Source organism: Eschrichtius robustus, chromosome 7, assembly GCF_028021215.1.
Source record: "Eschrichtius robustus isolate mEscRob2 chromosome 7, mEscRob2.pri, whole genome shotgun sequence".
Classification (NCBI taxonomy): Eukaryota; Metazoa; Chordata; class Mammalia; order Artiodactyla; family Eschrichtiidae; genus Eschrichtius; species Eschrichtius robustus.
This window is the reverse complement of record NC_090830.1, coordinates 125,558,101-125,580,580: the sequence shown is the minus strand read 5'-3', so window position 1 is coordinate 125,580,580 and position 22,480 is coordinate 125,558,101. Positions and strand designations below refer to the sequence as shown.

The window sequence follows — 22,480 nt, the reverse complement described above, 5'->3', positions numbered from 1 at the left end:
CCCGGAATAAAAAGAGGCTAAAAGCGTCCACAGACAAGACAATAATAAGCCCCCCCCCCAAAAAAAAGACATGGGAATCAGATTTGCATCAGATGCCAATGGGGCAGTGCCTTTAAAGTACTGAGAGAAATTGATTTCAAATGAGAATTCTATACTCAGCTAAACTGTAAACCACAAAGGGAAAGTACTGACATTTCCACACATGTAAGAACTCAAAAAATGTACATCCCAAATACCCTTTTCTCATCCTTACTTTTAAAGGTTGGAATCCAGCAATTTAAGAAAGAGGATGATATGGGATCCAGGAAACAGGAGAACAATGAAGGGATGTCTTATGGCATCTCTGTAGTAGGCCTAAAGAAGAACCAGTCAAGATGGGAGATTTGGGAGGAAAAACTCCAGGAAAAAAGGAATGTAACAGAATAGAAGGTATGACTGAGAGCTTGGGAAAAAATAAGGATGTGTTAATAGCAAATAACACCCTAGAAAAATGGTACAGATGAACCGGTTTGCAGGGCAGAAATAGAGACACAGATGTAGAGAACAAACGTATGGACACCAAGGGGGGAAAGTAGCGGGGGGCGGGTGGTGTGATGAATTGGGAGATTGGGATTGACATGTATACACTAATATGTATAAAATAGATAACTAATAAGAACCTACTGTATAAAAAAATAAATAAAATTCAAAAAAAAAAAGATTGCCTAAAAAAAAAAATAGCAAATAACACACACACACAAAGGACTAAGTGGAATAGCATTCAAAAACTGTAAGACAACCAAAAACTATTCAAACAAGTTTTTTATAAGGTCATGATCCAACTCTGAGGCAAACTAAAATGTGAAGTTATGCACAATTAAGCAAGTGATGAAGCTTAGAGAAAGAGAATCCAGTTGACCCTTCTTTGGCCAAGAGGGTTGTGGCATTGGACCCACACAAAAGGAAAAGTAATGCTAACCCACACTTGGTTAGGCATTGAACAGTGCTCACATAGCCCTAGTAAACAGTTCCTTGGTTTTCACATTTTAGAGTCAACCTATGGGCAAGACCTGCAAGACTTGGTTGTGTCTGGAGGTCAGAACATAAGCATCACCCACTGGGGTATATAAAAGGATAAGAGAGGCTCATGGATGAGGGGGGCATGTGAGGAGGTGGGGAGGGGGAAAGGAGGACGTCTGGATTCTTAATCCTTTTCCTGAGAAACTTTTCACTGAATCCTAGGAAAGCTCTATGCATAAAAGAGGCCAAAAGGCCTTATGTAGGCTTACAAAGTAAAATTTTAATAACAGGGTTTTCAGAAGAAAAACAACATTTTATGCTAAATTTTGCTGCTTTAGCATATGCTTCTTAATTGACTTCCTGATTGTAGATGTGACAGACCCATTTCATTGGCAGGTGAAATGGAAAGAAAAGGGGTACATAGTTATACTGGACACTTACATTTCAAAGTGTGAAATTTACCTGAGCACCTGATCCACCTCAGCCTGGTTAGAAGGAGCTAAGCCCTGAAGCTCCTCGGTGATGGTTTCATTGACCCACCGCACCGCAGTGCTGACGGCATCCGACCTTTCTAATTCCTCTGCTTCAACTAGCTCGGGTAAAGCGTTCTCGTGGACTTCGAAGTGAGTTGAGATCACCACAGAACATATATTCTGAAAACAATATAAACGTGTTCTACATTTTCCCTACCTTTCATAGGAAATAGGAAATTGAATGTATCTAGCTTTTAAGGTACATGATCTTTTATCACCAATTTCAAAGAGAAAATGAGAATCTATAATTTTCTTTGAGATATTTTTATAGCTATTGAAACACGATGGAACCCAACTTGAAGGAACGTTTAAAATTATTACCTTGTTAAAATACCCTTCTAAAAACCCTACATTGAACTTCATTTTTATCACTACCTCTCTAAAAAATAGCTAAAAGGAGACAAATTTAATCATAATTATTTTTATTTATGACAATGAATTTTTCTTTATGTAGATCGGTCTATATATCTATAAATCTACATATAAACATATGAATCTATAAGCCTATCTGCAGATTTATAGAACTCATGACATTAATAATGTTAGAGTTTTTTAAACTATTTTTGCCCCATTTCCTTTCTTCATCTTGGATCATCTTCAGGTTAGCAAGTCATGTCTGTACCAATAGTACACGTAACCTAATAAACCATCATGGAAGACTGTATGATTCACGCTTTGTGTTCATAATTACCTACAAATAGTGTGTGTATTTTGCACACACTGAATTTCAAAACGTTAATTTTCCACAATTTAGACAATACATGCTAATAAATGCAGTGGAGCCAGGACATAGTGAAAAACACATTGAAGCTGCCTCCTACCTTGGGAAAATTTTGAACGGTGCAGAATATTTCCACTTGCAGTGTTGGAAGCCCCAGTCCATCCAGCACATTTTTCCCCACGACTTTGCATATGGTGGGAGGCTTTGCAAGTTTAGAAAAGCAGTTTGCCTTCAACACACACAAAAAAAACAAAAATCACAATACCACATCTAATTAATCTTTAAAAGGTCATTCACATTTACTCTAGTTTCTACTAAACCTCTCCTTGAATGTCCTCCTCGTTCTGGAATTAGTCTAGCAGCTCTGCGGGAACGTTCAGAGATTGGATTTAGCTTCTGGTACGTGGGGCAGTTTGCTTTTTGAACTCTCAGCAGAAACTCGCAAACATGTCTTTATTTAAAGGTCTCGTGTCACTCTTTAGTGGGGCCTAACCTATCCTTCTGTCCAAGATACCGAAGTCAATTGGTCTCTAGAATACTGTGATGCATTCAAACCTAAAAAACCTTAAGTGTGTCTATTTTCATTCCTCCCAGCAAGGCACTGGATATTTTAATGGTGAAGACTTACGCAGAGGCTGTATTTCACTTACCATCAGATCATGCGTAGAACTACATGTTCAAAGAGGATTTTGAGAACCTTAGTAACAGCAGTTTCATTGATGTGGAAGAGCAGAAGTCATTTGGAAGTGATCCAAGAAAGAGACAGAAGAAAGAGAATGAAGCTGAGGGAGAAAGTCCACTCAGGAGCCTGAGTAAAAAGATTCAGTACTGTGTCCCTACGCAGAGGGGCGGAAGCTGGGAGAGAAGGAAGAGGGGCGAGTGAGGGCCCACCCTCCTCACCCCCTTTATCACCAGACAGTATTCACTCTTCATTTTCATTTAGCAGACCAGGCCTCTTATCTTTCACTTCAAATTCCAGTGACCTCAACCTACATAACAGGTCATTAACGCCCATCAGCAATGTGCCAGCACCAAGGTGGTGGCCAACAGAACTAAAGCAAAAGCCAATTTTCAAGCTATCCATGCATTTGAAGGATGATGGTTTGTATGTTACAGAGTAAGTACCTAAATGAAGTTAGATAGAATCGGGAGAAGAAAAATACGATCTAGCTTATACCTTGTGAGTTCAATTCAACAAGCAATGAGCACCTACAGTGTACCACATATTGTGTTAGGAGGAGAATGGAACTAACTTTTAAAAAAATGCTTAGGATGTACCTTGAAGGAGTGACTTTGTCTTGTTTATCACTGTATCACATACCACAATGCGTGGCATATTTAGTATTCCATAAATTAAATCTTGTATAAATTCATAAATGTCAGACACAACCTTGGGCACATTTGTATACACTATGTCATTAAATTCTCAAACTCTCAATTATAAGTTTTATGCAATAGTAAATAATATTGCTGTTGCCCGCAGGGATCTTTCCCATCCCTGAATTTCTCTAATATGTAAGAGAAGCATAGAAGAAATGGCATTTGAGCTGGACACTGGTGGTCGTGTAGTATTTCAACAGGCAGACAAGAGGGAGAAACTGCGGGCAGGTACTTCAGGTAGAGGGAATAGGATAAGTGAAGGGGAGGGAATTGGGAAACTTCACGCTGTAGGGGAAAGTCAGTGCGCCTGTGCGGAGGAGCGGTGGGGGAGGGGCAGGGGAGTGGAGCCTGTTACCGAGGTAGCGGGGCGAGCACTGTGAGTCACACACTGGAGCGTGTTTGATCTTACTCAGCATGCAAGGGGGAACCACAGGAAGTTTCTGAGCAAAAGAATGATGGTCAGATTTGGGACTAGGAACATTGCTCTGGCAGCACTATGCGGGATGGACTTGACAGAGGGGGAGACTAGGTGAGAATAAGGATGGCCAAAACCGCGGCAGTGACTGGGAAAATGAAAAGGAGGTTGCCTTTATGCCAATCCAATTCCTGAACATCCTTCAAAGCCCAAGCCAAAACTCTCAGATGCTACAGCCCACAGGGATCTTCCCCACCCCTGAATTCCTATAACAGGCACACAGTGATCTATTCCTCAGTCTAGCACACAATCCTATATCACCCTATCTATTACTCCAGTTATCTTATGTATCGGTGGCTTTTGTCCCTAACCGAGGTATAAACTCCCAGAGAGCTGTGCAAACCAAAGACCTGGCTCCCTAATAGGCTGGGAGGAGCATTACACTGGGGACAAGAGTCCAAGTTTCCAGTCTTACCTTTTTCACTAAGTAGCTGTGAGACAAGGGCTTGGTGTCTTTGTAAAATGAGGAAGTCGTTAACTTTCAAGAATTCCTCTAGCAAGAGACAGTGGAAAGATAATGGAATTGGGAGTTGCATTCCCTCATTCATCCCACAAATAGTTCTTGACTGTCCACTATGTACCACGCACTCTGCTAGGTACTAGGGACACAGACCGGGTTTGATTTCTCACTGTCATTCACTGTGTCCCTTGGGAAAATCATTTAAATTCACTGGGCCACAGTTCGTTATTTGTAAAACAGGAATCATAATGTTTACCTCACCGTGGTCCTAAGGATGAAGTGATATCACATAAAGCACATAGCACAGGGTGCATCAATAAACACCTCCCCCCCTCGCCCCTCCCCCAGTTTGATGTATAGGCCAGGACCGAGAAAAATAAACATTCGTGGAACATCCCCTATATTAACTGCATCTACAAGATGTGGTTTTGAACCCTGTAAACACATCATGCTTCTTCACAGCATTTAAATACTCTGCTTGGTGTTGTCATATTGCCTCACCATAGTGCAAATTCCTACCAGTCCCAACCATGATGCCTTCCAGAAGGTGGGTGTTGGTTAGTACTTATGGATCTGGAAGTGAGAAAACGCTTGCCTTTGTTTCAACTGCCCACTGCTTAAGGCTAAGATATGTGCCAGATGGTGCGCTGGGCACAGAGCTTAGGAGGGGTATATGAAAAGGCCCCCACTCTCCACAGGAGCTCACAAGCTGCCCAGGGAGGGTTTCAGTACATGCAGGGGACACTACAAGGACGCTGAAGGACGATTAGTCCTGGGCGAAGTGGGCAAGACTCTGATCTAAATTTTAAGTCTAGGTGCGAGCTGGTCAGGTGGGACGGGCATCCAGGAAGGGAAGGGCGCACAAGCCAAGGAGCGGACGTTTGAAATCGACTGAAACCTGGCAGCGATGGGGCCTGCTGGGTATGAGGCCCCGGGGTAGGCTGAGGCTAAGCTGTAGCGAATACCAAGGTGTTCGTCCCGTGGTCAAAAGGAGGCCGCTGAAGATTGGTAAACTGAGCTACGAGGTATTAAGGTCTGTGATTAAAAAGTCAACTGGCAGCCGTGGCAGGCCCGCGCAGAGGTAGCGAGGATGCCTGCCAGGTCCTGAGCTGTCGCCTAGAGTCCTCATTGCTCTAGCAGCTTCCAGTCCACCACTTTCTCTCTCGGGACTCCTTCACCCAGACTTCCGCCCTGCTTCATCCCTTCAGGGTCGCGGCTCCGCGCAACTACTGTCTTCGACCCCGCGGCGGCGGCGCGCGTGCGCGACTCTGTGGCGCAGGCGCACGGCGTTGCCGCAGCGCGGGGCGTGGGGAGAGGGGCTGGAGAGGAGAGGGTTCTTGTCCCAGGTCCCTACCAGGTGCCCGTAGACGTCGGCAGGCTGGAGGTAGAAGGTGGAGTTGAGCAGCTCTTCCAGCCTGCGCGGAACGTCGTTCTCCCGGTAGTACTCCATCGCCTGCTGCTTCAGCTTCTGCAGGTCCCTAGTGGTCCCACAGCTGCGGCCGCCGCCTTCTTCCCCCATGGTAGGAGATTTAAGGCTACTGCGGGGGTTAGCTGGGGGGCCCGCGAGCGTCCTCCCAGTCGCTAGGCAACGCAGCGAGATCCCGACCCCAGATCTCGCGACGCTTCCAGCCTCTGGTTCTTCTCGCAGCCGGAGTAGCGAATGGCTACTTCGCCCTCCTCCCCCTCCCTCTCCCTGAGGGTTTGGCCCACGGGGTTGGGTTCATTGACTCTTGAGACCGGCTCCTTCCCGGCGTCGTTTTCCACTCTTTCCCGAAGGTTTTCAGATGGGAAGATAGTTAACGCTCTCATGAAGCGCTTTTTGCGGAGGCGTGAGAGGGTTAGCCCCGGCTTCCAGCTGGGGACTCGAACCTCGGGTGACGCCGGTTCCCGGTGGCCCTGGGACTCAGGCCATCGGGCTTTCCCCAGCCACCCCCTCGTTCCTCGCGGTCGGGGAGCTCCCCCGGGCGGCGGCCTGTGCCGGCCCCCTCTCGGGGGGAGGGTTGTAAGAACTCTGGGTACCCTTACTAAGCTGTGGAGGACCCAGGAATTCAGTCATTCCGCAGATACTAACCAGCCCTGAGCAGAGCGGTGTGCTGGCTGGGCGTACCGTGAGGTCCAGGAGAGAACGGCCACGCGCCCTCCCCTGGGAGATGAGTGGGACTAGTGGGGTGAAATTTTTCCGTAGAAGGAGAAAAACTGGGCCGAAAAAATTTGGGATGAACCTTAAGGACAGGCCTAGGGTGGGGTGTTACAGACAAGACTTGAGGAGGAGAAGCAGGAATGGAGGAATGTCATTGGATCATGTTCTCTCTTCAGAACCTTCAGAGGCTGCCTGCGTCCTACCCTTTTAAATCTAAACTGCCTGCTTGGCTTTATTACACTTGCCAGGTGTCCCGTGCAATTATACAACTTCTTAATGCGCGCCCTCTGCTCTAGATACTGGTGCTGCAGGAAAGGGCTGAGATGGACAAGGTGTTCTTGTTCCACTCTTGCCTGTTGGTGCGCGTGACCTAAGGCAGACCATGTAAAACGTTCATGTTGCACTTTTGCTCATCTGGAAAACAATCTTAACTGCTCTGCCTACTTCACAAGTCAGAGTAAAATGAGAAAGTGAGTGAGAAGACACTTTGAAACAAGATAGTTACTTTCAATAGAGGCAGGCAGATGCATACAAATAATGTGATTCTGTAAATAGTGCTGTAAGAACCCAGACAGGCACCTCCTTCTGAACTCCCTCGGTGTTTTTTCCAGTTCTCTAATGGAACAGTGGAATTTTCTGGGGTGTGATAGATCATCGTGGATCTACCTTATCCTTGCTAGATGGAAATCCCTCCGTGACAGGAGCCAAGTCTGAGTCATCCTCACATGTACAGCAGAGACTGCCCCTCAGCCTCGCTGCAGGGACAGAGCTTGTGCTCTGCTGAACAGGGGTTGAATGGACGTTTATTCAGGATAAGCCGGCGCTGTTGCTGCTGGTTCCATCCCACCACATGCCTTTCCTCATATCCCTTTAAATGGAAGGCACCCCCTTCTCTCACACGTCCATCCTTTCCATCCTTTTATGCCTCTTGACTCCCATATCTTCAAAGAAGCCACGCTCCACACTCCAGCTCACACTGTGGCCAGCCTTTCCTTTCTTCTGAACTCCTTTCCCATTTGCAGCTGCAGCCGCAAAATTCAGCGTTTAGGGATGTCTTGATCCATTTGATGCTTTAATGGAAAATTGGAAGCATCCTGGGCTGGGACCATCATGTCTCAGTCTCCCCTCTATAACCCACTGGCCTCTAAATTCCTTAAGGACAGGGACTTGATCTGTCTGGTTCACCGTTGCGTCCCCAGCATCAGTACATTACCTGACAGAATAGATATTCCGTAAATGTTTGTTGAATGAATGGATGGACTTTACACATAATAAACACTTAACTCACAGTCAGATATTTTGTGAATAATGAGTACCCCAGGCTGGTTTGAGCAAAGCCTTTGTTTTCAGGAACAATGAGAAATAAGGCTGGAAAAGTAGTCTGAGGTGAGATTGTGAAGGAACTGGAATACCATTCTGTAAGAGTGGGGAGCACCCCTGAACTTCTGAATATAGGATAGGCAAGACGGAAGCCTCCTGAGTGTTGGAGGAGGTTAACTGGCCGCAGTAGGTAGGCTTGGTGGGTGTTTGGTTATGCAAAAAAATAATATAGACGTAAGAGCCTAAACAGTAATGGTAGCAATGGGAAGAGAAGGATGAGACAGGATGGAAGGATGAAAATCACTTTGAGTGATTGGATGTGGGGCTGGGGAACCAACGATGACTCCATGGAGGGTAACTCGTAGAATTCTGTCTCAGTTAACAGAAATGCAGTAAGTGAGAGAGTGACCTGGTTTTGATGGAGGAAATGTGGTACATTTGGTTGTAGATGTGTGAAGCTTGAGGTATCCCAGAGGAACGGGAGGACTGAAGACACAGATATAAGACATCCATAAAGAATTTAAAGTTGAATAAGACTAGATGAATCCTCTGGAGGGAAAAGGGAAGCCAATCCTCTTAAACTCAGGACCTAAATATTGGGGAACAAATTTATTTAGGACACAGGGGGGACAAACAAAAAGGACTTAGAGAAAAAAGAAAAAAAATCCACAGCCCAGAATCTAGGGCAGAGAGTTTGGGGACTTTGTCAGATGTGTGTGTCTGTGTGTGTACACATGCATGGAATAAAGTCTAAAAAGATATACATTTGCATGTTAATTGTGTCATCATTAGGTGATGGGATCTTTTATTTTCCTCTTTTTATATATTAGTGGTATCTGATTTTCCTGAAATGAGTGTATTACTTATATAACTTTGAAGAATTACATTAAAAATATTTGAGGGAAAAAATATTTGAGGGAAGGATATTAAGTCAAATGTTATAGGAGGATTGAAGACTGAAAAGAGATTTTTAGGAACTCAGTTCTTCCCTTATGGATCATTCCATCTTCTCAAATAAAAATAAAACGTTATGAAGGCTAAATAAATAAATAAACCTACCCTCCCTGTTTACTTCTGTCAGTCACTCGATCAACCAATATTTATTGAATGCTTACCATGCCTCAGGCACTGTTCTAGGCCCTGGGGGAAAAGCAGTGAATAAAATGGATAACATTTCTTCTCTTTGTGGCACTTAAGTTCTATTGGCACTTCAGTAGCTCTTACATCCTAGTGAACCATTGGGACAATAAACTGAAATAATAATAATAGACGTGAAAGCATTTTGAAAAGTCGGTGTGCTAGGGGTTTAATGGCCTATTGGTGTTGACAGATCCAGAGTAAATAAAATTATTTTTCATGAATATTCCAATTTTCTTCTTTTCCATAGATATTAGAAGTACTAGGGTTTGGGATGTAAAATACATTTATGCATATGCATATTTTATATACTTAACACCCTCCTTGTTTCAGTACCTTGGTGACTATATTTCCATTTCATATGGAGACTAAATGTCCAAGGGTACATACAGAGTATCAGAGCTTGAAAGGGACTGAGTGCTGCTCACCCTAAAGGTGTAAACTGGGGAGTTCATGAGGGGAGGGAAATGAAGGGAAGGAAAGGCTCAGGAGATATAGAAAATTCTGGAACATATCCAGGGAGAGAGGGTAGGACTATACTCTCCTCCTTTAGAAAGAGAATGGGGTTGCCGCATTGGAAGGCATGTATGGTGTGGGACAAGGACCATTTGTCTGGGAATTAGAAAACTTAGATTGGAGTCCCAGCTGTCCCCAAGATCTTCTGGGACCTCATGGATAAAATGAGAGGGTTGGACTAGATCAGTGTTAGGAAACAGGTTTCCCAGCCTTTTTCATTATGAAGACTCCTTTTAAACAACAACAAAAGATTGAGACACCCCCCTCCTCCACCACAGCCCATGTAATAGTTGTTATATATAGTGACTGAATTCAGTGGTCCCTCTAGAGGCATTTGTATTTCATTCATGGGAATTCTGTACATGTGACAAAAATACATTTAAGGCAAGCCATTCTTCAGTGTCCTGGGTGTGTTTGGTGTACGTTCGGAATTGTAGGCCACTTGCCCACGTCTATGGGCTTCTCAGGGACCTTGATTGAGAAGCCCTGAACTGGCTCTCCATCTCAGATCTCTCCTACTTTGTAGCTCTGATTCAAGATAAATATCAGGACATGTTAGTCTATTCCTATCTGCTAATTGAAGATCCTTCATAGAGGAAATTAACCATTTTTCAGTCTGCATTTCAAAAAGAGCTTCTAAGCTATGTCAGACATTTCCTAAATGAATGAGGATAAATAAAAATGTATTTGTTCATTTTTCCTTAATCCTTTCCAACACCTTTATATAAATTGGAACTTGTTTGCCATGACTTTAACGTTCAGAAGTGATTATTTAGATGTTATTTTGGGGTTGCTATCAAGTGCTTGTTAATTCTTCTTTCCTGCATTTGCCATCTGTGTTGAATATCATTTTTCATAGGGAACTAATGAACATGATTGCAGGTGCCTTTAATCATAGAATCATAGAAACTGGAGACAGAATAGATGGAAATGTTGCCTTTTCCTCATCTAAAAAATGGGAGTAATAATGTTACCCTTCCTCACCCAGTTGTCATGAATGAGAAATATGATTGCCAAGCTAATTGCAACATAAATAGCTGTAAATTAAATGCTAAGTAATAAAAGTAGGAATGATTTGACTAATAAAAAAATGTTTTTCCTAATTTGATTTTTTCATTACTAATGCCCCCCGTCAATAGTCATTTCCACTGTAGTAGTACTAACAACAACAAAAAACACAGCAGTAACTACAATTGATGGAGCCCTTTTAAATGCCTGGGTCTTTCCTTGTATCATCCCATTGAATCTGCAAAACAGTCACAAAAGGTAAGTGACTGGCCCAAGGTTACACCGTTAATAAATAGTAGAGATGGAATTTGAACCCAGGTCTGGCTGACTCCATTGCCCACGCATTTCCCACTGTGCTCCACTGCCTCTCAAATCTAGAACTCAGTCAGATTCTGCTGCCGCATGTCAGCTTTTGCTAGACTCTTGCCCATCCTCTCTAAGAAGCCAGTTGAGTTGCTCACATTGAGAGCTTAGAGAGAGGAGCTTGGGTAAATGGTGTTAATCTCTTGATCACTGATTCTCAGTCAGGGCTGTACATTAGAATCACCTGGGGATTCTACTAGATTCTACTAGAATCTAAGCACATTAGAATTTAAGCACCACAAAGAGAAGGATTACCTATTTTATTCACTGCTGTAGTATTATTGAAAAATGCTGTTGCCTGGGCCCTACCCCAGGCCTATTAAAATGGAATCTCGGGGGGTGGGACCCAAGCATGGGTATCTTTTGAATATGTGATATTAATGTGCAGCCAAGGTTGAGAACCACTGCTCTAAAAGATTTCTTCATGGGTCATGTCATAAAGAGAATGACTACGGCTTCACCCAGGAATGGTTTGATAATGGATGCTACCTGCCGAGAAAGCCTAGAAGTATTGGGTCTTGGAATCAGACCCCATGGATTCAAGTCCTGGCTCTTCCAATTCCCAGCTGTGTGACCTTGTACAAGTTACTTAACCTCTCTGAGCCCATTTCCCCATTGACTAGTATTTTCAATTCCATAGGATTGCTATGAATTAAGTTTAAAAATCCATGTGAATTTCTTCCCGCTGTGCCCAACACATAGGCACAGTCATTATTAATGATGTCATTATTACCAAGTAAATTAAGGAAAAGGAAAATGTAGCATTTTCTAGCAGTTTGGCGGTATTTGTCTGAAAACCTTCATTTAGCTTTGTACAGGAATTCAGATGGAATTGAATTAAATGATAAGGGGAACCCCCCCTTAAAACAATATTAGTGACCTTTAAACGTTTACCATTTGCACAAAATTATAAAGTTGATGTGTTATTTCTGTCTTGCTTCCCAAATGCAGCAGGAAGCTGGAGTCATAGTTGTAAAGTGAGTGTTCAAAACTGGCATCCTGTCAATGGCTGTTTTAGATTCAGCCTTCCGGTCATTTGTTCAAAGGGCTTTGACACTGACCAAAAGATACTGTTGGAGATGTTGCTGCTGGCAGTTTAACTGGTATTTTTCAGGGTGTAGACACACGATTTATATATAGGCAGAGTGAAACTGGAAGTAGGGCAATTAGTCGAGCGAGTTCAGACAGTGGAAAGGAAAAAAAATCAGGCAAAAGAAATTCTTTAAGCAAGCTATTTTGCCATTTTAAAATAGACAATTTTTAACTTTATAGAAATAGATACAACTTAAGAGTATTTCTGTGACATAATTACGGGGTTCATAAGGCAAAATGAATACATATAAAATATCCGACAAAGGCCAGGTTTCCTAATTTGTACTTTTCTTAATATAAAAGTAGTAAAATAAATGTAGTAATTGCATTTATTGTGAATAAAGAAAGTTAAATGTATTTTCCACATAGGGGGCAGCAAAGAAGAGAGGAATCCCAGCTAAGAGGACCAGTTAGATATTTTTTAAAATTATGGCTAAAAATATTCTCTCTTGTTACTGGTGCAAATATTGATTTGGTTTGTTTCCTGGTCCCTGAGAGCTGTGGGCCTACGTGTTTTGTTGCTGCACTTGAGTGAGAGCTAATAAATCGTTTGACTTTTGTAATTAAACCTAAGAACCTAATTGAAGGGGATTTTACTTCCTAGAAAATGTACTTTAATCTGCTTAAGAGGAATTATCTATTTCTTACTAGCAAAATCAAAAGACTGTCTATGCCTTTATAACTGATGATTTCTGCAGGCCTGGTCATGAATCTCATGGTGTTGTTAAACCTTTGAAAAATTATTTGGGAGATTTAAAAAATTCAGTTTTCAAAAATTTAGGATTTGACTCTTTACATTGGTTATTGGCAAAGTGTAGGATTGTTTGTTGTTCTTGTTGTTGTTTTCTCTTTTTCTTCCTTGATTCGCCTTTTTTGTCGTGTTTGAGAAGTTAATTCTTTGACTATTTTAAAAAAATACTGGCATAGATGCAGATGAGACTTACTTCTTGAAGAACTATGATTTGGGGGAGTAAATTTCCATGAGTTTTTAGTGAATAATTTTAGGCAAATTCCTCAATATTGATTTTACTGCATCTCTTTCTTATATGACAGTCATATATAATTTTTTTATCATTGAATCACTGTGTACTTACAAAATAATTTAAGGTGACACTTGCGAATGAATCTTTAATGTGGATCTAATGTGTTAGATTAAATTCCTGTACAGTTTAAGACAATACAGGGAATTGTGTTGTATATTAGCAAGGGGTAATGGATCCTGTTTTTAATTAAATAATACAATTATTACATTTTGTGATTGTGCATTCAACACCTTAGGTGGATATCATAGAAGGAAAATAGTAATGATCAGAATTGGTTTTTCAGAAAAGCAAATAATGTTTCCATTAATACTTGAAGGAGAGACATAGTAAGGTGAAAAACTAAAATATTATTTCTAAAATGGAAAGAATTTTAATACGTTATTAATGATGCCTACCTTCGGCTCTAGCTACAGCGTAACTATATTTCAAGTGCTACAGTTGGGGACAGGAAGGAAAAGAAACGTGCAAGAGCATCTAACACGGTAGCGCTCGGACAGAAATAAAGAGTTGATGTGTATTAGGATGATTATATGTGAAGGTACTTCCATTTGAAATAAATAATTGAGGCAAAAGTGAGGTTTGGAATAGAAGTATCCAGGTGCCCTCTGGTCTCCATTTCTTTTTGTTTGTGGAGATGCGGCCAAAGGCAGCATCGTGGGTAATCCGGGGTCCACTGTCTCCCACTACCCTTGTCAGAACTGGCTCGGCTCCCGGAAGGAGCTGCACTTGTTCAATAGCTACCGTTAGACTGTTGTAAAAATGAGTTGATTTATGACCAACAGAGTGATTTAAAATATCCCTGAGCTGTTCTAAGGAACCATCTTTCCCAAAGTTCATGGCCCAATATTTGTATAACCTATTTGGGTATTTGAAAATGGAGAAGATTGTGAAATGAACTCACGAGGCAGGAGCCATCTTGGTTAACTGTAGATGTCTGTACCTTCTAAACAATTTTTCTACCTCTAAAATGTTAAAAGTGGAGTCCCTGTTTGGGAAAACTAGTACCAGATTTCTTTTCGATGTAAAATTATTCCATGCCAGCACTTATTGGAATTTTTATTAACTTGTGGATCTGACCTGAACTTTGGTTGCCTAATCATCAATGCTTTCATTTCTTTATAGCCAAACTGAGAGGATATAAGGGAAAAATAAAGTTTCTGCGCCGATTTTGAGAATACAAAGTCAAAGACTGTCTTTTGTAGGGTAAGAATCAAAGACTATGTTTTGCAGCGTAAGAACAAAAATATAACTTTTAATGTATGATATTTGAAATAAGTAAAATGTGTATCAGTTTATAAGCTTTAGAATGAATATTGTCCTATGTATCATTTGTTATTTTACTGAAAAATAGAGCAGTTTTGAATTAACTAAGACCATTGCAAGAAAAATATAAATATACAGAAGTTCAATTTGTATTTTTCTGTACATGTCTCATAAACCTATTGTTGGAAAATTAGTTGTCTTTTTTTGAGATAATTACAAATCTACAAAAGCCAAAAATGCAATCAAAATGAAGAATTCAAAATTATAAGCTCTCTTTTAATTTATATTTGCAATAGACTTTTTATCTCCAAGTGTTATTTGTTCTGTGAGAACAGAAGGAATCACCATGTGTGTTTTTTTCTAAACTAAGACAATGACTGTTTTTAACCTTCCCCTGTGTATGTTGCCTGGGTTCGATTCTGACTCACTAGGGGATGCCTCGAATTTTTCACACTCTTTTCCAAGCCCTAATGCTAAGATAAAAAGCACTACCCTACTTGACATAAGACCAGACCCTGGCTAGTGGATCAGAGAACGACACACACCCGCCTGTACCCTTTGGGGTAAAGGCTCAGCTGCCACATCTGGATCAGCCTATATGATGTTTATGTTTATGAGAGACTCACCTTCCTCTCCAAATTTAGACTTTAGGACTATACACTTCATGCCATCCTGTCTCATCCGTTTTTGACAAAATGTGTAGGTAAAATTTTAGTGTTTTTTTTTTTTTTTTTTTTAATGGTAGGCATCCTACAACTAGTCCTGTGGGTCAGTCATACTTGTGTTGATTACTAACGTGTGTCTATTTCTGTTGTTGGATATTTTAAAATAAGCCATAGCTCTGAAAGGATATGACTGGAGGAAAGGGGCTGTGATCCTGTATCAAACAAACTGGAATAAAACAGTAGGGGAACACTTAGTGCTTTCTGACTTTTGAAAGAAAGGAAACTTTGCAGCATGTAATTCTAAGGACATTATAGGGCATGAAAAAAGTAGACTCAAGCTTTTCATGGGGGAGGGGAGTGAAGTCTATGTGTGTAATGTTTTATAGCTTCTGTAATGCCTGACTTAGTCATAAAAAACTGCAGCTAAAGTGTTCATTTAGACGATCCCATGCCTTGTACCAAGGAATAAAATAGTAAAATCTTTTTCTTCCCTTAGCTGGTGGTTCTATATTAATTCAGGAGCTATAAAGCAAGTTTCAAATTGACATTCTTTTCTAAATGGAAAGCAAGCACACCTTACATACGGAATATAAAGATTTCAATAGGTACTGTTACCCATCTGCCCGGCGTTAACTTTTTATTTAAGTATAAAGGATCTCAACATTTCTGTATGTTAACTTTCAGTGGATGAGATCTGTGTCGTGTAACAAATGTAAACACTGAGTAAATAAAGGGTTCAGGTTGAGATGCCCGTGGCTCTCACTGTATAAGTAAATTTAGAGAATCTGATTATGAAGAATGTTAGCTCTTACCCTTCAGAACAATCAAATATTAGCCCGGGGTGTAATTCTCATCACTACGTGCACCTTTCATCAAATAGATGTGCATAGACATAGGAATGATGCAGCATTTTAAAATGCATCTTTTTTTTTTTAAACGCACGCCCAACATCTTGACAAACCCTGTTTAGTATGAAGTTCAAAGACACATAACCCAAGGTTCAGTTCTACCTTGTAAAGTCAGGTGGTTTAAAATGTGCTACGAAGGCCTACATGAGGAATAGGATGTGCAGCCCCGTTTTGTTGTCTCTGAACTTTGGAATTCTTTTCAGACCTCTTGCATCGTGTGCAAATAAACGAAAAGAGGAGGATGCAAAAGTGAAACCAGTCCGGGCTTCGGCCAGATTTGACACTCATTCTCTGACGATGTGCTCCTTTGGTTTGTTTTCCTCCTCTTCAGATTTTCTTCTTCCTCCAGAAATATGGTGAAACGGTGTTAACACTGTCCACGCATACTGTCACTCTGGGGGTTCAGGAGGAGGACACTGGGCCTGGGCACCAGCCGCAGGCTGGCCACCCTCCCGCCCCCCCCCCCCCCCCCACCGCCACCGCCACCTTCCCAGCGCGGTCCTCCTGCTGCACAGGGTTTTACGAGCGGGTCTGGGAGTCTGGCCTTGATGGTTCAGGCGCTCCTAGTCTTGGCCTCAGGGGCTTACTTAACCCACTTTTACTCTGTCTTGACCGCCTATCTAATAGGCAAAGCTGCTAGAAATAACTGTGTGTTCATATTTACCATTCATCTCTCTGTTTGCCATGATAGGGGTCATTTTTATAGACAAGGAAATCATAGAGCCAGGCAGAACTTTAGGGGTCATTCAGTTCCACCCCCTCATTTTACAGACCAAAAAAAAAAAGAAGACCTTCCCTTATAATAAGCACATAGAAAAAATAAATTCCAGTTGCTGGTGAAGGACTGTGAACGTAATTCTTCTTATCCAGGAATCAACTTATTTAATGGGTTTAAACTTAAAGAATTTAAAAATTTTCTTCACTATATGGGTAGATAAAGGAAAAACACCTTTTATTATATACAGCGTATTTTGGTGTAATATGTGTAATTGCCCTAACTGAATATCATGTATATTCTGACAATATTAAAAGATTTAAAAATCTAAAATCCAAAATTCCTAAATTCCAAGGAAAAAAAAGTGTTGCACCTGTTTATAGTTATGGAGCTTGTACCACAACCTTTCAGGGGGTTTAGATGTAAAAAGTTCTGTGGCCTTCTTCAGCGGTATAGTTTTAAATGGCCTTTTAATATCTGAGTTCGCTATACTCTTGTTTGTCAAGAAAGCAGGCAGATGTTTTTGCCTTTTGGAAAGAAGTACAATAACAAGCATGTCTCTGCCCTTACTTCATTGGCTACAAAATATATTCATGGCTCATCCCGTTGGAAGGTGATTCACCTGAGACTTCGTTCCCGAATTAGTAATGCGGCAGGCAGCATCTCATTTAGCAAGTGGTGCTTCCCATCAATTAAACTGAAAAAAACAAAAAACAAAACTCCCTCTCTCTCTTATTCAAATACAAACTTAGGCTTTCACCTGTCAGAAGAAAACGAAACCATCACTAACCGCTGTTTATTTGGCTGGCAGGTTTATGCCTAAGACAAAGTAATTTTTCCCCAGGTGAGTTACTCCCTCACGTTGGCATGGTGATGACTAACATTTATGAAAACTCCTTAAGTGTGTGGTCCCCGTCCCCATTCCCACGGTGTGTCACTGCTGCCGCCAAGTGACAGGTCTGAAAAAATCAGCAACTCTTAAACAATTAGAGCATTGATTCCTCTTTCCAAATCCAAGGCCCCTGCTACCTGCTAGACAGAGATACTGTCTTCTTATGTGATGGGAACTAGGGGAGGAAGCTCTCCTCAATCAACTTGACCCTCATGGGCGTCCCTCCGGAATTCATGGCTTCTGAGAAAAGAAAGCCATGGGTGATTGAGAAAATAATCTCTTTGCCTGAACGAATATATCTAATTTTCGGGTTGAGGCTGTTTTTAGTTTAGTTTGGGTAGTTTCCCACAGTCTTATGCGAGAATTCCTACGCTACAGGAAGGGAAATTCTCTGTCGTAAAAATCCACCCGTCACACCAAAAACTTGTAACTTTCGGAACACGCAAGTGCCTGCGGACGTACGCAAAGACGGTTCTCTTGAGCAACCTCATTCTTGAACTGGGCTAAGAGCTTTTCAATTGCCGTGACATTTTCAGCCAGGGAAGTAGTAGCAGAGCAATGTAGTAGTTTTCAGCCAGGGAAGTAGTAGCAGAGCAATGTTTTACAGGCAATTACTTTATATGATCAATGGAGCAATTCCCCTTCCAGAAAGGAACCAAAGCGATCAAGTTAAATCATTAAAGAGAGAAAGAGAGAGCGGGAGAAAGGATTCATCTCATTAGCAGGTGCCGGTGCTGAGGGCTCCGCGGCGGCGCAGAATGTCACTGGCCCTTTAAGACAATGGCTGCGCTCCCTCCACCGCCGCCGCCCCCTCCCCTGTCGCTGTTGACAGGTCTAAACCTCCCTAGCAGCCCATTGTGGCCGCAGTAGGAGGCACCTGCAGAAAATGTGCCAAAACCAGGCAGGGAGCAAGAGCTTTTCAATAAGCTCCGCAGCTGGAGAGGAGAAGCAACACTAAACTACCGGGCGCGGAGCAGGCACGTGATGGGAAAAGGGGTCACCACCAGACACCTCCTACCGGCTTTCTGAGCGCTGGTCGGTTCAATTTGCTGACATCTTCTAGCTGGCTTTTCTCTATTTGCTTAATATGCTGAGGTATTTAGCTTAAAAGCACTAAATGCTCCATCACGATGAGCTGCGCTCTCCCTTTCCCATTTACTGTTATTAAGGACATTTCCCCGTATTTTCTCTCTCTTTCTGCCCCAAACTAAGATTGTTTTCTTTTGCTTCTCTCCCATGACTACTTACAGGCATTCTCCACCACACGCTGCCCGCTTGATTTTACTCGTCTTTAATTCAGGGACAAGTAAAGCCCTGCACACTCAGGATCTTGTGCTGCTTTCCTAAAGCACACACATCCCGGCTGCTGTAAGCACAGGTCTGGAAACACGGCGCTGCATTTCAACTCAGTAAACAGTTATTGTGCATCTTCTGTGTACCCGCCACTGTCCTCAGGGCTCCCGGAAATTCAGACAGGGACAAGACGTGCTTCCCCTCTTGTACTGTTTATGGATCCAGCAGAGAGCCTAAAGGGCTATTATAACTGAATTTGTTTTGCACCCATGCACTTTTCTGTGTAGTGCTTGCAGCCGCCGGAGTGGAGGTGGGGGGCAGGGAGGGACCCGGCATGTGCTGGTGGTGCTGCGGCTTTGTCGAGCGTGCCTGGGGAGTCAAGAGGACAGATTCGCAACGTCAAATCTCCAAGATAGATGATAGATGAGAGCCTGGCATAGCCCCTCGATTTTGGCAGCTCCTTACCTTTACACACCACTTCCCAGTTCTCATATGTCCATCTATTTTTTTTCTCGCTTGAAGCAGTAAGGCATTATCTCTGTCTTATAGATGAAAACATCTGAGACTCAGGGCAAAGCACCTTGCCCAGGGCCCCACAAGGACTAGGTGGTAAGTGAAAGGCCCGCAGGGACCAGCGCCTCCGCCCCCCTAAACCTTCGCTTCCCCTCTGCCTGGTGCTGCCTCTCAGACTGCCTACCGCCCTGAGCACAGGGCTTGAGAGCGGCACGGAAGCGCACAGAGTGCCATTTTCACAGTGTGATTCTTTCCCCCTCCTACAGATGGAGAGTGTTGGCATGTACGGATTCTGTGGGTGCACAGCAAAGAACAAAGTGAAGTGTGATTCAAGGTGGGAAATAACCGCATCAGGTAGGAAATGAACTAATTTGTGTAAGTATCGAACCGTCGTCGGAAGCAGTCACCCCTAGAACGGCATCCTTTCAGAGAGGGACTAGGTACGCTTAGATTTGTGCGCACGTAAGGTATTTGCTAAACCTACGCTTGTTCAGAATTGCTTGTTCAGAATTCCAACGAGTGGGAAGAGGTGCGAGAGAAAGAGGATTGCAGAGGCCCTTAAGTCATGAAGTCATTTCCCACCTACCCAAAGCCCAGGAGGGTCGCCGTCCACGCTCACAAGGACGGCTCGTGGAGCGGGACCTGGCACCCGTCTAACCTGCTGGGCGCACGCTGGCCCTGGGGCCCTGCATCTGGAGGAGACGGTCTCGCCCCTCCGACGAGCTTGTTTATGCTTTAACATGTCTCTCCTCTCAGAGGACTGGTCCTCTTCTTCCTTCTTCCCCAGCGCCTCCCTCCAATTCTGGAGAAAACAAGCGGACTATTCATGTAACAAGAGAAAGAGTGAGCAGGGAGGGGGGAGATGCCACCGACAAACTCCATTGAAAGCCACTGGCTGTTCATTTACATTCACACTTTTAAAAAATGTTAACTAATGATGTTAAATGGTTTGCCAAAGGTCCTGGCAGGTCAGTTGTAGAAGTGTCATTTCTGCCTAATTAGGGCTCTTGTGGCTGCCCAGGGCCTCCCAGTGCAACTGGTGACAAGCCGAGAGCTGACAGCTTCAATTGGTGCCAATAGGAAGGTTGGGCCGGTCATGTTTTCCAACTCAGCCAGGTGTTTGCTGAATGGGGGAGGGGGCCTGGCGAGATCTGAGGGATTCTATGATCCTTTTTCTTTCAGGGCTCCCTCCCAAGTCCTTCCCCTTTGCCTGTCTTGTCTTATGTCAAGGTCAAGAATGGGCTTTGCTAAATCAGCAATTTGGGTTATCTCTGGGAGGTCATTAGCAATCCCTGGCCCAGACTTTTCAAGTGGTCTCAGGCCCCAGATGCTAGATTTTTTTTTTCTCCCTAAAAATCAGAGGGTAGGGAAAGAAAAGTTTTAAGTGAAAAACAGTGGTAGGGAGAAAACAAAACAAAGCAAAAAAGATGCGTAGCCATCAAAGCATTAAACTCCTGAAGACATTCATAATAATAAAATTGCTTGAGGAGAAAACAGCTGAAGCGTCCTGATCAATATCGAAGAAAAGACAATAGTGAAAAGAAATCCTAACATGTTCCATTGGATGTAGAGTACCTGACACATAGTAGGTGCTCAATAAATAATTTATTGTTCGATTTTTCAGGAGAAAAGTCATCTGAGAAGCAAAGAGTGATTGATAGAGATCCTCCTATTTCTCATGCTTACTTTCATTGTTTCTACAGCACTCTTTGAATTTCTCAGTTGACCATGAAATCATGCTAAGTTGGAGTACAGCATGATGGGGTGATATGATTATCTTATTTTTTGTGTTGTGTCTCCCTTTTTTTTTTAACAACTTAAAACAAGCAAAGTACCGCTGGTGCTCAGGTGACCCAGGCGCCCCAGGCTACAGCAACTATAACACAAAGAGGCAGTCCTGTGGCAGTGACAGGACATCTGTGCCTAGAATTTGGATTTGACACCCTGGCAGATCCTGCGGGGATGGCAGCACCGCCGATTGATTTGTGCCTGAACTGAACCTACCAGCACTGGAGCGTGCACGCACGCATGCACACACACACACGCACACACTCTCTCACAAACACAGACACACACGCACACAGACACAGACACACACACACACACACACACTCTCACAAACACAGACACACACGCACACAGACACAGACACAGACACACACTCTCACAAACACAGACACACACGCACACAGACACAGACACACACACACAGACACACACACACACTCTCACAAACAGACACAGACACAGACACACACACACTCTTACAAACACAGACACAGACGCACACAGACACACACACACACACAGACATACACACACACTCTCACAAACAGACACAGACACACACAGACGCAGACACACACACACTCTCACAAACACAGACACAGACGCACACAGACACAGACACACAGACACAGACACACACACACACAGACACACACACACACACACTCTCACAAACACAGACACAGACGCACACAGACACAGACACACACACACAGACACACACACACAGACACACACACACACACACTCTCACAAACACAGACACACACACACACACACTCTCACAAACACAGACAGACGCACACAGACACACACACACACAGACATACACACACACTCTCACAAACACAGACACACACACACACACACACACTCTCACAAACACAGACACAGACAGACAGACAGACACACACACACACACACACTGACTGAGCCTGTTACCGGGGCGGTAGACAAAGAATGACAGGATTAATACATGGGCTTTTGGGGGCAGTGCTGTGTTAAAGGGAAAAAAGTGAACTGAAAAAAGCCATGTTTGTTTTATGAAAATTTAAGACCAAACCCCAAGCTTACAGTTCTGAGAAGGAGGAGGGAGACTCAGGTGACGGGTGTCTGAAGCTAAGTTTTCAGCTTCCTTTCTTCGCGCAGTGATGCCTCTTCCACCCGCTGCCTCTGTTTTCTCTAACGTGGGACGATGAAAAGCGGGGCCAGAAACGGAGACTGTCTGTGGATTTTACCAGAGGAGTGTTGTGAAG

General features: G+C 43.0%; 2 protein-coding genes across 2 annotated transcripts in view; one reads left to right on the top strand and one right to left on the bottom strand.

Annotated features, from left to right (window-relative positions):
- Window positions 1-6,116, bottom strand: part of ENO4 (enolase 4) — a 31,298-nt gene extending 25,182 nt beyond the window's left edge. The window contains exons 1-3 of the mRNA XM_068548625.1: window positions 5,923-6,116; window positions 2,354-2,482; window positions 1,462-1,652 (exon numbers count right to left, since the gene is read on the bottom strand). Coding sequence (XP_068404726.1) covers window positions 1,462-1,652; window positions 2,354-2,482; window positions 5,923-6,087 — 485 coding nt within the window. The 5' untranslated portion in view covers window positions 6,088-6,116. The remainder of the gene's footprint in view (window positions 1-1,461; window positions 1,653-2,353; window positions 2,483-5,922) is intronic.
- HSPA12A (heat shock protein family A (Hsp70) member 12A) overlaps window positions 6,017-22,480 on the top strand; it is a 168,513-nt gene continuing 152,049 nt past the window's right edge. Inside the window, exons 1-2 of the mRNA XM_068548622.1 lie at window positions 6,017-6,088; window positions 19,703-19,790. Of these exons, the coding sequence (XP_068404723.1) occupies window positions 6,086-6,088; window positions 19,703-19,790 (91 nt within the window). The 5' untranslated portion in view covers window positions 6,017-6,085. The remainder of the gene's footprint in view (window positions 6,089-19,702; window positions 19,791-22,480) is intronic.